This window comes from Salmo trutta, chromosome 31 (genome assembly GCF_901001165.1).
Source record: "Salmo trutta chromosome 31, fSalTru1.1, whole genome shotgun sequence".
In the NCBI taxonomy this organism is placed as follows: Eukaryota; Metazoa; Chordata; class Actinopteri; order Salmoniformes; family Salmonidae; genus Salmo; species Salmo trutta.
This window is the reverse complement of record NC_042987.1, coordinates 7,798,544-7,814,667: the sequence shown is the minus strand read 5'-3', so window position 1 is coordinate 7,814,667 and position 16,124 is coordinate 7,798,544. Positions and strand designations below refer to the sequence as shown.

General features: G+C 41.4%; 1 protein-coding gene across 1 annotated transcript in view; it reads left to right on the top strand.

Moving 5' to 3' along the window:
- LOC115169417 (protein unc-13 homolog A-like) overlaps positions 1–16,124 on the top strand; it is a 96,057-nt gene that overhangs the window by 43,679 nt on the left and 36,254 nt on the right. The window contains exon 9 of the mRNA XM_029725001.1: positions 7,085–7,289. Within this exon, the coding sequence (XP_029580861.1) occupies positions 7,085–7,289 (205 nt within the window). The remainder of the gene's footprint in view (positions 1–7,084; positions 7,290–16,124) is intronic.

Here is a 16,124-nt window from a genome sequence, read left to right as displayed (position 1 = left end):
TTGGAAACGCGTATCTTCCTCTATCTTTTTTACTACAAAACAAAAACGCACAATTTTCACATACAGTGAATTAGGAAAGTTTTCCGACCTCTTCCCTTTTTTCACATTTTGTTACTTTACAGCCTTATTCTAAAATTGATGAAATAAACATTTTTCTCATCAATCTACACACAATAACCCATAATGACAAAGCGAAAACAGGTTTTTAGAAATGTTTGCAAATTTGTAAAACCTTCAAAACAGAAATACCTTATTTACATAAGTATTCAGACCCTTTGCTATGAGACTTGAAATTGAGCTCCAGTGCATCCTGTTTCCATTGATCATCCTTGTCATGTTTCTACAACTTGATTGGAGTCCACGTGTGGTGAATTAAATTGATTGGACATGATTTGGAAAGGCACACACCTGTCTATATAATGTTCCACAGTTGACAGTGCAAAACCAAGCCATGAGGTCGAAGGAATCGTCCGTAGAGCTCCGAGACAGGATTGTGCCCAGGCACCGATCTGGGGAAGGGTACCAGATCTGTGCAGTATTGAAGGTCCCCAAGAAGACAGTGGCCTCCATCATTCTTAAATGGGAGAATTTTGGACCGGGGTAGAAGGGCCTTGGTCAGGGAGGTGACCAAGAACCCGATGGTCAGCTCCAGAGTTCCTCTGTGGAGGTGAGAGAACCTTCCAGAAAAACAACCATCTCTGCAGCACTCCACCAATCAAGCCTTTATGGTAGAGTGGCTAGACGGAAACCATTCCTCAGTAAAAGGTACATGACCGCCTGCTTGGAGTTTGCCAAAAGGCACCTAAAGGACTCTGACCATGAGAAACAAGATTCTCTGGTCTGATGAAACCAAGATTGAAAACTAGCCTGAATGGCAAATGTCACGTCTAGAGGAAACCTGGCACCATCCCTACGGTGAAGCATGGTGGTGGCAGCATCATGCTGTGGGGATGTTTTTCAGTGGCAGGGACTGGGAGACTAGTCAGGATTGAGGGAAAGATGAATGGAGCGAAGTACAGATAGATCCTTGATGAAAATCTGCTCCAGAGCACTCAGGACCTCAGACTGGGGCGAAGGTTCACCTTCCAACAGGACAACGTCCCTAAGCACACAGTGAAGACAACGCAGGAGTGGCTTCGGGACAAGTCTCTGAATGTCCTTGAGTGCCACATGGGATTATGAAGAAATTATGAAAGAGAACTGGTATCCTGATTACATATACTGTAACTAAAATACCATATTGCAAAACTCCAGAATAACCTCCAACCCACTGTCTTGTGTGGGAAAAGCTCAGTATGCCTCTTCTGTTTACACAGGAAAATTAAGAATTAAAAACACTGATGGCACTCTGGGTGACCTGGAGAGATGAGCTCTATAGGAGTTCTATGGTTGGAGTTAAGATGGTCCACATTAGCTGGGTTAGCCCCTGTGCTGAGTGGGCACTGTGAATGAGTGGTTTCTGTAAGTCATGCTTCTGCAGCATTTTAAAAAGGTATTCCTCTGTGGTAAAATAAAGTAATGAAGTTCTCTTTTCAATCTTCGGTCCACTTAAGTGTCAATGGTTCTTTAAAGCTGGGTTCACACAGACCATGTGGCATAATTGAGACTCATCTCAACAGACCGACATCTTTGATGTTAAATATGGACCTTCTTGATGTCTGGGTGTGTGACACGAGCCCTGATGATATGGTTCTCACAGAGACCTGGCTCAATGGTTAGATCATGGATAAGGACCTTGAAATAACTGATTACAACATTTTCAGGTGTGATAGACTGAAAAAAGAGGAAGGGGTGGCTATATATGTGAAATGAACACAGAATATTTGTCTTGACTTTAACCTGACTCAACTCATTTCCAAACCCACCTGGATTATTGCACGAATTGCAAAATTCATATGATATTATACGAATTGCTAAATGTGTAACATGTCACATGAAAAGGATGACGTAGTACACAATTGGAGGACATAGTACAAAAAAAACGGGGACCACTTTTTTGCTCGTGAGCACCACTTTCAAAACTCCAGGCTGAAATGATACAAAAGTTTGAGAGTGCATCATTAATGTAAGACACCTATCAAATTCTTTACTGATTGATCCAGGGATTTTTCTGCCATTGTAATTCTTTGGAGTTGGTCAGCTAAGCATTTTTTCGGGTTGTTTAAGTCCAAACAATGTAAAATATATATATATATATATATATATAATTAATTTTGGGATGGAAAACGCTTTCAGTGTAAACTTAAACGACTAAAACCAGATACAAAGTACAGTTGAAGTCGGAAGTTTACGTACACCTTTGCCAAATACATTTAAACTCTGTTTTTAAAAATTCCTGACATTTAATCCTAGTAAAAATTCCCTGTCTTAGGTCAGTTAGGATCACCACTTTATTTTAAGAATGTGAAATGTCAGAATAATAGTAGAGAGAATGAATGATTGATTTATTTCAGCTTTTATTTTTTTTCATCACATTCCCAGTGGGTCAGAAGTTTTATTACACTCAATTAGTATTTGGTAGCATTGCCTTTAAATTGTTTAACTTGGGTCAAATGTTTCGGGTAGCCTTCCACAAGCTTCCCACAATAAGTCGGGTGAATTTTGGCCCATTCCTCCTCACAGAGCTGGTGTAACTGAGACAGGTTTGTAGGCCTCCTTGCTTGCACACTCTTTTTCAGTGCTGCCCACAAATGTTCTATAGGATTGAGGTCAGGGCTTTGTGATGGCCACTCCAATACCTTGACTTTGTTGTCCTTAAGCCATTTTGCCACAAATTTGGAAGCATGCTTGGGGTCATTGTCCATTTGGAAGACCCATTTGCGACCAAGCTTTAACTTCCTGACTGATGTCTTGAGATGTTGCTTCGATATATCCACATCCACCTCATGATGCCATCTATTTTGTGAAGTGCACTAGTCCCTCCTGCAGCAAAGCATCCCCACAACACGATGCTGCCACCCCCGTGCTTCACGGTTGGGATGGTGTTCTTCGGCTTGCAAGCATCCCCCTTTTTCCTCCAAACATAATGATGGTCATTATGGCCAAACAGTTCTATTTTTGTTTCATCAGACCAGAGGACATTTCTCCAAAAAGTACGATCTTTGTCCCCATGTGCAGTTGCAAACCGTAGTCTTGCTTTTTTATGGCGGTTTTGGAGCGGTGGCTTCTTCCTTGCTGAGCGGACTTTCAGGTTATTTTGATATAGGACTTGTGGATATAGATACCTTTGTACCTGTTTCCTCCAGCATCTTCACATGGTCCTTTGCTGCTGTTCTGGGATTGATTTGCACTTTTCGCACCAAAAGTACGTTAATCTCTAGGAGACAGAACGCGTCTCCTTCCTGAGCAGTATGACGGCTGCGTGGTTCCATTGTGTTTATACTTGCGTACTATTGTTTATACAGATGAACGTGGTACCTTCAGGCGTTTGGACATTGCTCCCAAGGATGAACCAGACTTGTGGAGGTCTACAATTCTTTTCTGAGGTCTTAGCTGATTTCTTTTGATTTTCCCATGATGACAAGCAAAGAGGCACTATGTTTGAAGGTAGGCCTTGAAATACATCCACAGGTACACCTCCAATTGACTCAAATGATGTCAACTATCAGAAGCTTCGAAAGCCATGACATCATTTTATGAAAATTTCCAGGCTGTTTAAAGGCACAGTCAACTTAGTGTAAACTTCTGACCCACTGGAATTGAGATACAGTGAAATAATCTGTCTGTAAACAATTGTTGGAAAAATTACTTGTCATGCGCAAAGTAGATGTCCTAACCTGACTTGCCAAAACAAACTATAGTTATCAAGAAATTTGTGGTGTGGTTGGAAAAACTAGTTTTAATGACTCCAACATAAGTGTATGTAAACTTCAACTGTATGTAATATAATCTTTGAGAATTAACAATCATCTAAATAAAACAGTCAGGGAGAATTGAAATTCCCAAAACATTGAATTTAGCAGTATTGCTTTTGTTATTATGTTTGCGCAAAATAACACAGCATTAGCCATGGCAAAATGTCATAGAAAAAGTTAAACATTTTCTCTCAGCTCCATGGCAAAATGTGTAGAATAATAGGAAATTTGCTTTAAAACTGCAAAAGTTTCTCTCAGCTCCTTGGAGAAATTTGTAGAATTGCAGGAAATTGGCTTTAAAATGCAACAACAAAAATTCTCTACAATTTAGCCATCTGGACAGGCCAACCATGGCCATTGCCTAAACCCCTTTTTGATCCAGAAAAAACCCTGTGATCTTATTCTGAGAAACTGCACAAGTACTTGTCAAATGGTGTCTTTGCTAATGCAATTAGCAATCACTCACCTATTGCCTGTATTAGAGATACAAAGCAGGAAAAATACTGATCCTCGTGTAATTATGAAAATACATTTGAAAATTGTCTCTCCCCAAGGGTAAAGTATTGCTCTGAGCTTTCCTTTGTCAATTGCATACCTGACCCTGAATTAACCTTGGAAGTCTTCTCATTTATCTTTGTCTCTCTGGCGGATAGACATGCCCCCTTTAAATGCCTTGGAGTTAAAAAGGGAAGAAATCCTTTGTTCTCTTCAAAGCTTTCTGACCTCATTATAATGAGAAATCTGGCCTGTGCTAGAAAAACTGACTCTATCTGATTGTCAGCTTCTCAGGCAAATGAGAAATAAATGCACTTCCTCAATTAAGAAAGAGAAGTCGAGCTACTTTCTAAATTATATTTCAGACTCTGCTAATGATCCAGCTACATTTTGGGAAATAGTTAATGCACTGAACTGTGGAAATTCCACCAATTTCCTGCCGAATCAAGTTCTGTCTGGCACTGGCATCATTACTGAACAAAGTTAGATAAGTGATACATTTAATTAGCATTTTATCTCTGCAGGCTTCTTATTTGAAAGAAATGTAGTGGTTTAACTGACCCTTTAGTTAGTTTAGTTTAGTCAGACCACTGTCTTCCCCGCTCCCAACCATTAATTGGCTTCATGGAAACCCTGTCAACCCTACAATAATTTCATACATTTTCTGTTTTTGATGTACTAAATGCCTTGCTAAATTTCATGTAAAAAAAAAATCCATTGGGGATGATTCGCTTGACAACTTCATAGTGCAGCTTTCTGCTCCTCTTATTGCGGAATCATTGACACATTTTTTTACTTGATGATTGTCTCTGGTGCTATCCCTAAGGTCTGGAAAGTGGCCCATGTTCTCCCCTTTTACAAAGGTGGTGACCTTTAATAATTATTGCCCTATTTGTAAACTTTCTTGCCTAGCTAACATGTTTGAATTCTTGATACAGTATTTCTTAACTTCCAAATCTATTCTAAATGTACATCAGGGGAACTTCAGTCCAGGGCATAGTACCATCACAGCAGCATCGCTGGTTTTACATGATGTCGTAAATTGTTTGGCTAGGAAGAAACACTGTGCTGCTGTATTCATTGACTTGTCTAAAGCGTTCAAAACTGTCATCCACTCTTTACTAATTCAAAGGTTGTCTGAAATTGGCCTGGATCAGGCGTCATGTAACGGTTTAAACACTACCTGACCATCAGGACACTGTGTATTTTTTGATGGGGTTAAGTCAAGTTTCCTTGATATTACGGGTATATTTTAGGTCCTGTACCTGTATGTAGATGACACTGTTGTGCCAAGGTTGCCCGGGCTTTTTCGGAGCTGCAATCTGCCTTTGTTGCTTTGCACATGTTTTCCAATTCACTTAAAAATATGAGGTTTTACGTATATGTACATTGTATGGTGCCCACATTGATTGTGTCCCCTCTTATAAATATCTGGGCATCTGGATTGATGAAAAGTTATCGTTTTAAAACCATATGGATGAGCAGTTGAGAATAAAAATAGGCTTCTTCTCTAGAACTAGATCATGCCTATCCCTGAACAGCCGAAATCAGATAATTCAGTCAACTTTCCTGCCAGTGCTAGACTACGGTGATACAATATACATGAATGCAGCTGCCACTACACTGAAACCATTAGATGCAGTTTACCACAGCCAACTTCGCTTTATTACGGGCCACAGGTTCAGTACACATTATCGCATCCTGTATCAGAAAGTAGGCTGGCCCTGTTAAGTCTCGTAGATCGATACACTGCTCTATTTTTTTTATAAACATTTTTACATTTTAGTCATTTAGCAGACGCTCTTATCCAGAGCGACTTACAGTAGTGAATGCATACAGTTCATACATTTCATTTCATGCATTTGTTTTTGTACTGGCCCCCCGTGGGAATCGAACCCACAACCCTGGTGTTGCACACCATGCTGGTGTTGCAAACACCATGCTCTACCAACTGAGCCACAGGGAAGGCAAAGCCCTCTTGCATAAACTTCCGACATGCCTTCATTGTTAAATTATAGACATATGAGTCATCAGAACACAGGGATGGCTAACTCTAGAGATCCCGTTGATCTCTACGGAATTAGGTAAATCCGCATTGTTTCTTTTGCGCCCCGTGTATGGAATGATCTGCAGAGCTCTCTGCACCTTGATGCTCTTACCTCAAGGCCAGTTCAAGTTGTTGATGGAGAACATCCATCTTCAGGAATGTCATTGCTTAAATTTCTTGTAAATATTGCATGTTTTTTATTACTTAGTTTTTGTAAATGTTGTATAATTTATATACATGCACGGCTCCCTTGCAAAAGAGGCCTTGGTCTAAATGGGATTTCCCCGTTAAAATAAAGGTTAAATAAATTCAGACAAAATCTGAACCAGTCCAAATGAGCTGAGTTTAGACTGTCTGTGTGAGCGACAGTCCCGGATATCCACAATGTAAATGTAGTTTTAGTCTCACCCATTCTCTCCTATACCCACTCTCTCAAGAGGGACAGCTTCACTTTCACTTTCAGGTCTAAGTTAGTCCCTGATTAGAGGGAGAGAATAGAAAGTTTCAGTGTTGCAGACCTCCACACTGTTCATTGACCAGTTATTCTCATAAGTCTGGTTCCGCTCAAGGTTTCTTCCTGCCCCAAGGGAGTTGTCCCTCCCTCCCTTGTCACTGTTCCTCTAGGATAACCAGGGCCCTGATTTTAATTGAGTAATAATTGATTGAACGTGTTCCCCCTCCCCTCCAGATGAGGACCCAGACAGTGCTGTGGATGACAGAGACAGTGACTATCGCAGTGAGACCAGTAACGGCATCCCTCCGCCTTACTACACCACGTCCCAGCCCAATGCCTCCGTCCACCAGTACCCCATCAGAGACCAGCAGAACCGCCCCTCCTCCTACCCCCCCTCTAACAGCTGTGACTCCCTCGACTACCATCAGAGGGCCATCAGGTGTGTGCTGTCCTACTCCCCTCTATTTGTTTGCTGCCTGATCTCCTGTTCCAGCTCAGTGCCTGCCTTGCAGGCCTGTTCCCCTCGGGCTGAGGAAAAGACACACTCCCCTGCCTGGGTTCCATGACTTGGTTCCCTGACTGAGTTCCCTGGCCTGTCTCTCTCTCTCGCTGTTTCTTCATGCATTATTCAACAAACAATCTCATGGTCAATAGTGTGTGTGTGTGTGTGTGTGTGCGTGCGTGCAGCCATGTTCGAAATGTGGCTTGCCTTCTACTTTCCTAAACTAAATACTGTGTACTAATCGTACTGCATACTATTTAGAACGTACTGTTTAGTACAAACGTATGCAGTAAGCAACAAATATCACCATGCAGTAAGCAACAAATATCAACATACTACTCCATACTGAGAAGGCGAAATGAGTATGACATCGTGGCATTTAAAGCATACACATAATATAGTTCATAACATCATTCACATTGTTTCCTATTCTACGGGTATAGTGGGAATGAATACAAACGAATCATCACCATAGCATATTTTTTCTTCTCCTTTTTCCTATTAGCCATGTGAGGAATGGCATTCACCTATTTACCTTATAGCCTATAAGCACGGAACAATAATATACATTCCTCAGGCTTGCTGTTTAACCTATGGGTTCACTTTTGCAATTATCACATTCCTCCCTCTCAACCAATGGGCGTACATCTTTGGATGTATTTATATGTCAACTTATCCTCGTTCTCTCAATTGCTGTTTTCATCAACCATCCACCTCCCCACCAGCTATAATAACTTTAGGACCCGTCATTTTGGGGGGGTTGATGTAAACACACCAGCCAGCTGGTCTGCGCATGCTCTGAGGACGCGGCTAGGGATGCCGTCTGGGCCAGCAGCCTTGCGAGGGTTTACACGTTTAAATGTCTTACTCACGTCAGCCGCAGAGAAGGAGAGGGGGGGGCCCGCAGTCCTTGTTAGCGGGCTGTGTCGGTGGCACTGTATTATCCTCAAAGCGGGCAAAGAAGGTGTTTTAGTTTGTCTGGAAGCAAGACGTCGGTGTCCGTGACGTGGCTGGTTTTCTTTTTGTAGTCCGTAATTGCCTGTAGACCCTGCCACATACATCTCGTGTCTGAGCCGTTGAATTGCGACTCCACTTTGTCCCTATACCAATATTTCGCTTGTTTGATTGCCTTGCGGAGGGAATAACTACACTGTTTATATTCGGCCATATTCCCAGTCCTCTTTCAATGGTTAAATGCGGTGGTTCGCGCTTTCAGTTTTGCGCGAAAGCCGCCATCCATCCATGGTTTTTTGTTAGGGTAGGTTTTAATCGTCACGGTAGGTACAACATCTCCAATGCACTTCCTTATTAACTCACTCACCGAGTTAGCGTAAAGATAAAGGTTATTGTCTGAGGCTGCCCAGAACATTTCCCAGTGTGCTTGATCAAAACAATCTTGAAGCATGGATTCCAATTGGTCAGACTAGCGTTGAAGGGTTCTAGTCATGGGTACATCCTGTTTGAGTTTCTGCCTATAGGACGGTAGGAGCAAGATGGAGTTGTGGTTGGATTTTCCGCATCGCGGAAGTTAGAGTAGCAGTGGTCCAGTGTATTGCCTGCACGAGGTGTGTTGGTTCATTGTCCTGTTGAAAAACAGATGGTAGTTCCCACTAAGCACAAACCAGATGGGATGGCGTATCGCTGCAGAATGCTGTGGTAGCCATGCTGGTTAAGTGTGCCTTGAATTTTAAATAAATCAGTGTCACCAGCAAAGAACCCCCACACCATCACACCACCTCCTCCATGCTTCACGGTGGGAACCATACATGCGGAGATCATCCGTTCACCTACTCTGTGTTTCACAAAGACACGGCGGTTGGAATCAAAAATCTCAAATTTGGACTCATCAGACCAAAGGACAGATTTCTAATCCTTTCTAATCCTGTCCGTTACTCGTGTTTCTTGGCGCAAGCAAGTCTCTTATTTTTATCGGTGTCCTTTTAGTAGTGGTTTCTTTGCAGCAATTCAACCATGAAGGCCTGAGTCAAATAGTCTCCTCTGAACAGTTGATGTTGAGATGTCTGAACTTGAACTCTGTGAAGCATTTATTTGGGCTGCAATTTCTGAGGCAGGTAACTCTAATGAACATTTCCTCTGCAGCAGAGGTAACTCTGGGTCTTCCTTTCTTGTGGTGGTCCTCATGAGAGCCAGTTTCATCATAGCGCTTGATGGTTTTTGCGACTGCGCTTGAAGAAACTATCAAAGTTCTTGAAATTTTCCGGATTGACTGACCTTCATATCTTAACTCTTACATCTAGATGTTCCGCTAGCGGAACGCCTCGCCAGTATCCAATGATAGAGCGTGGCGCAAATTACAAACTCCTCTAAAATCCCAAAACTTAAATTTTTCAAACATATGACTATTTTACACCATTTTAAAGACAAGACTCCTTTATATAACCACATTGTCCGATTTCAAAAAGGCTTTACAACGAAAGCAAAACATTAGATTATGTCAGGAGAGTACCCAGCCAGAAATAATCAGACACCCATTTTTCAAGCTAGCATATAATGTCACAAAAACCAAAACCACAGCTAAATGCAGCACTAACCTTTGATGATCTTCATCAGATGACACTCCTAGGACATTATGTTATACAATACATGCATGTTTTGTTCAATCAAGTTCATATTTATATCAAAAACCAGCTTTTCACATTAGCATGTGACGTTTAGAACTAGCATACCCACCGAAAACCTCCGGTGAATTTACTAAATTACACACGATAAACGTTCACAAAAAACATAACAATTATTTTAAGAATTATAGATACAGAACTCCTTTATGCAATCGCGGTGTCCGATTTTAAAATAGCTTTTCGGTGAAAGCACATTTTGCAATATTCTGAGTAGATAGCCCGGCCATCATGGCTAGCTATTTTGACACCCACCATGTTTGGCCCTCACCAAACTCAGATTTACTATAAGAAAAATTGGATTACCTTTGCTGTTCTTCGTCAGAATGCACTCCCAGGACTTCTACTTCAACACCCAATGTTGTTTTTGTTCCAAATAATCCATAGTTATATCCAATAGCGGCATTTTGTTCTTGCGTTCAAGACACTATCCGAAGGGTGACGCGCCGGCGCATATCGTGACAAAAAAATTAAAAATATTCCATTACGGTACTTCGAAGCATGTCAAACGCTGTTTAAAATCAATTTTTATGCGATTTTTCTCGTAAATAGCGATAATATTCCGACCGGGAGACCTTGTTTTCGTTCAAAGACTGAAACTAGAAAATGGAGTCTTCACATGCACTCGCGCACCCGTGTCATTGTTCTCAGATCGACCACTTTCCAAAACCCCTACTGTTTTTTGCCCAGGGACTGCAGAGTCATCATTCTCCGTTCTGGCGCCTTCTGAGAGCCTATGGGAGCCTTAGAAAATGTCACGTTACAGCAGAGATCCTCTATTTTCCATAAAGAGGCTATAGAAGGACAAGAAATGGTCAGAGAGGGCACTTCCTGTATGGAATCTTCTCAGGTTTTGGCCTGCCATATGAGTTCTGTTATACTCACAGACACCATTCAAACAGTTTTAGAAACTTTAGGGTGTTTTCTATCCACATCTACTAATTATATGCATATTCTAGTTTCTGTGCAGGAGTAATAACCAGATTAAATCGGGTACGTTTTTTATCCGGCCGTGGAAATATTGCCCCCTATCCTAAACAGGTTAAGTAATGATGGAGTGTCGTTTCTCTTTTGCTTATTTGAGCTGTTCTTGCCATAATATGGACTTGGTCTTTTACCAAATAGGGGAGGATACTTTGAAGAATCTCAAATATAAAGTATATTTTGATTTGTTTAACACTTTTTTTGGCCACTACTGATTCCATATGTGTTATTTCATAGTTTTGATGTCTTCACTGTTATTCTACAATAGTAAAAATAAAGATAAACCCTTGAATGAGTAGGTGTGTCCAAACATTTGACTGGTACTTTACATTGAACAACAGAGCAGCTTTTCGGTATGTTTGGTTATTTCTGTATAACAACAACTCGACGACCAAGTTGGCTCTTTTACAGTGGAGGTCAATTGGAAAGAATGTTTGTTTTCCCAAAATTTTGGGAGAGGAGAATTCCTTATTTTTCCGTGAATATTGACTCGGAGTATAGGGCTACCTGCCATCACATCTGGCTGCAAGTATCTTCCCTCGGAGACGAGACCATTCCCTAAACTATTTAATAAAATGTCATAATGCATTCCGTCTTTGTTGTTCATTCAGTCAAGCCTATATTGCATTGAATTATAAAACGTTCTATTTTCGGATACCCATAAAGCCTACTATTTAGAATGTTGGTATGGGTATTCGGACATGGCCAGTGAGTGTTTGAGTGTGTCTGTATCCTTTCCTTTACCTTTCTCTCTTCTCTGCTCACCCCCTCTCTTGCACCTTCTCCCTCTCTCAGTTCAATTCAAGGGGCTTTATTGGCATGGGAAACGTGTTAACATTGCCAAAGCAAGTGAGGTAGATGATATACAAAGTGAAATGAACAATAAAAATTAACAGTAAACATTACACATTCAGAAGTTTCAAAAGAATAAAGACATTACAAATGTCATATTATGTATATATACAGTGTTGTAACAATGTAGAAATGGTTAAAGTACACAAAGGAAAATAAATAAGCATAAATATGGGTTGTATTTACAATGGTGTTTGTTCTACACTGGTTACCATTTTCTTGTGGCAACAGGTCACAAATCTTGCTGCTGTGATGGCACACTGTGGAATTTCACCCAGTAGATATGGGAGTTTAGCAAAATTGGGTTTTCGAATTCTTTGTGGATCTGTGTAATCTGAGGGAAATATGTGTCTCTAATATGGTCATACATTGGGCAGGAGGTTAGGAAGTGCAGCTCAGTTTCCAACTCATTTTGTGGGCAGTGTGCACATAGCCTGTCTTCTCTTGAGAGCCAGGTCTGCCTACGGCGGCGTTTCTCAATAGCAAGGCTATGCTCACTGAGTCTGTACATAGTCAAAGCTTTCCTTAAGTTTGGGTCAGTCACAGTGGTCTGGTATTCTGCCACTGTGTGCTCTCTGTTTAGGGCCAAATAGCATTCTAGTTTGCTTAGTTTTTTTGTTAATTCTTTCCAATGTGTTAAGTAATGCATCTTTTTGTTTTCTCATGAATTGCTTGGGTCTAATTGTGCTGCTGTCCTGGGGCTCTGTGGAGTGTGTTTGTGTTTGTGAACAGAGCTCCAGGACCAACTTATTTAGGGGACTCTTCTCCAGGTTCATCTCTCTGTAGGTGATGGCTTTGTTATGGAAGGTTTGGGAATCGCTTCCTTTTAGGTGGTTGTAGAATTGAACGTCTCTTTTCTGGATTTTGATAATTAGTGGGTATCGGCCTAATTCTGCTCTGCATGCATTATTTGGTGTTGTACACGGAGGATATTTTTGCAGAATTCTGCATGCAGAGTCTCAATTTGGTGTTTGTCCCATTTTGTGAAATCTTGGTTGGCAATGGGTTCTGTGACTGATTCAACTATTTTTTGCCAGATCCTAATTGGTATGTTGAATTTTGTTTCTTTTGATGGCATAGAATGCCCTTCTTGCCTTGTCTCTCAGATTGTTCACAGCTTTGTGGAAGTTACCTGTGGCGCTGAGGTTTAGGCCAAGGTATGTATCGTTTTTTTGTGTGCTCTAGGGCAACGGTGTCTAGATGGAATTTGTATTTGTGGTCCTGGCGACTGGACCTTTTTTGGAACACCATTATTTTGGTCTTACTGAGATTTACTGTCAGAGCCCAGGTCTGGCAGAATCTGTGCAGAATATCTAGGTGCTGCTGTAGGCCCTCCTTGGTTGGTGATAGAAGCACCAGATCATCAGCAAACAGTAGACATTTGACTTCAGATCCTAGTAGGGTGAGGCCGGGTGATGCAGACTTTTCTAGTGCCCGCGCCAATTGATATATATGTTGAAGAGGGTGGGGTTTAAGCTGCATCCCTGTCTCACCCCACAGCCCTGTGGGAAGAAATGTGTGTTTTTTGCCTATTTTAACCGCACACTTGTTGTTTGTGTACATGGATTTTATAATGTCGTATGTTTTACCCCCAACACCACTTTCCATCAATTTGTATAGCAGACCCTCGTGCCAAATTGAGTCGAAGGCTTTTTTGAAATCAACAAAGCATGAGAAGACTTTGCCTTTGTTTTGGTTTGTTTGTTTGTTTGTCAATTAGGGTGTGCAGGGTGAATACATGGTCTGTTGTACGGTAATTTGGTAAAAAGCCAATTTGACATTTGCTCAGTACATTGTTTTCACTGAGGAAATGTACGAGTCTGCTGTTAATGATAATGCAGAGGATTTTCCCAAGGTTGCTGTTGACGCATATCCCACGGTAGTAATTGGGGTCAAGTTGTCTCCACTTTTGTGGATTGGGATGATCAGTCCTTGGTTCCAAATATTGGGGAAGGTGCCAGAGCTAAGGATGATGTTAAAGAGTTTTAGTATAGCCAATTGGAATTTGTTGTCTGTATATTTGATAATTTCATTAAGGGTACCATCAACACCACATGCCTTTTTGGGTTGGAGGGTTTTTATTTTGTCCTGTAGCTCATTCAAGGTAATTGGAGAATCCAGTGGGTTCTGGTAGTCATTAATAGTTGATTCTAAGATTTGTATTTGATCATGTATATGTTTTTGCTCTTTGTTATAGAGCCAAAAAGATTGGAGAAGTGGTTTACCCATACATCTCAATTTTCGATAGATAATTCTTCATGTTGTTTGTTTAGTGTTTTCCAATTTTCCCAGAAGTGGTTAGTCTATGGATTCTTCAATTACATTGAGCTGATTTCTGACGTGCTGTTCCTTCTTTTTCCGTAGTGTATTTCTGTATTGTTTTAGTGATTCACCATAGTGAAGGCGAAGACTCAGGTTTTCCGGGTCTCTATGTTTTTGGTTGGACAGGTTTCTCAATTTCTTTCTTAGATTTTTGCATTCTTCATCAAACCATTTGTCATTGTTGTTCGTTTTCTATTTGAGATTTTTAGATTAGATAGGGAAGCTGAGAGGTCAAATATACTGTTAAGATTTTCTACTGCCAAGTTTACACCTTCACTATGAATTTGTTGTTGCCTAATTTGTTTTTTGGTAGGTTTCCAAACTGCATTCCTTCCATCTATAGCATTTCTTAATGTTACTCAGTTCCTTTGGCTTTGATGCCTCATGATTGAGTATTGCTCTGTTCAAGTAGACTGATTTTGCTGTGGTCTGATAGGGGTGTCAGTGGACTGACTGTGAACGCTCTGAGAGACTCTGGGTTGAGGTCAGTGATAAAGTAGTCTACAGTACTACTGCCAAGAGATGCGCTATAGGTGTACAGTGGGGGAAAAAGTATTTCACCCCTCTGCAAAACATGACTTAGTACTTGGTGGCAAAACCCTTGTTGGCAATCAGAGGTCAGACATTTCTTGTAGTTGGCCACCAGGTTTGCATACATCTCAGGAGGGATTTTGTCCCACTCCTCTTTGCAGATCTTCTCCAAGTGATTAAGGTTTCGAGGCTGACGTTTGGCAACTCGAACCTTCAGCTCCCTCCACAGATTTTCTATGGGATTAAGGTCTGGAGACTGGCTAGGCCACTCCAGGACCTTAATGTGCTTCTTCTTGAGCCACTCCTTTGTTGCCTTGGCCGTGAGTGTTGGGTCATTGTCATGCTGGAATACCCATCCACGACCCATTTTCAATGCCCTGGCTGAGGGAAGGATGTTCTCACCCAAGATTTAACGGTACATGGCCCCGTCCATTGTCCCTTTGATACGGTGAAGTTGTCCTGTCCCCTTAGCAGAAAAACACCCCCAAAGCATAATGTTTCCACCTCCATGTTTGACTGTGGGGATGGTGTTTTTGGGGTCATAGGCAGCATTCCTCCTCCTCCAAACACGGCGAGTTGAGTTGATGCCAAAGAGCTCCATTTTGGTCTCATCTGACCACAACACTTTCACCAGTTGTCCTCTGAATCATTCAGATGTTCATTGGCAAACTTCAGACGGGCATGTATATGTATTCTTGAGCAGGGGGACCTTGCGGGCACTGCAGGATTTCAGTCCTTCACTGCGTAGTGTGTTACCAATTGTTTTCTTGGTGACTATGGTCCCAGCTGCCTTGAGATCATTGACAAGATCCTCCCGTGTAGATCTGGGCTGATTCCTCACCGTTCTCATGACCATTGCAACCCCACAAGGTGAGATCTTGCATGGAGCCCCAGGCTGAGGGATATTGACAGTTCTTTTGTGTTTCTTCCATTTGCGAATAATCGCACCAAATGTTGTCACCTTCTCACGATGGTCTTGTAGCCCATTCCAGCCTTGTGTAGGTCTACAATCTTGTCCCTGACATCCTTAGAGCTCTTTGGTCTTGGCCATGGTGGAGAGTTTGGAATCTGATTGATTGATTGCTTCTGTGGACAGGTGTCTTTTTTACAGGTAACAAGCTGCGGTTAGAAGCACTCCCTTTAAGAGTGTGCTCCTAATCTCAGCTCGTTACCTGTATAAAAGACACCTGGGAGCCAGAAATCTTTCTGATTGAGAGGGGGTCAAATACTTATTTCCCTCATTAAAATACAAATCAATTTATAACATTTTTGACATGCGTTTTTCTGGATATTTTTGTTGTTATTCTGTCTCTCACTGTTCAAATAAACCTACCATTAAAATTATAGACTGATCCTTTCTTTATCAGTGGGCAAACGTACAAAATCAGCAGGGGATCAAATACTTTTTCCCCCCACAGTACCTACCATCTCCTCGAAGCCTACCATT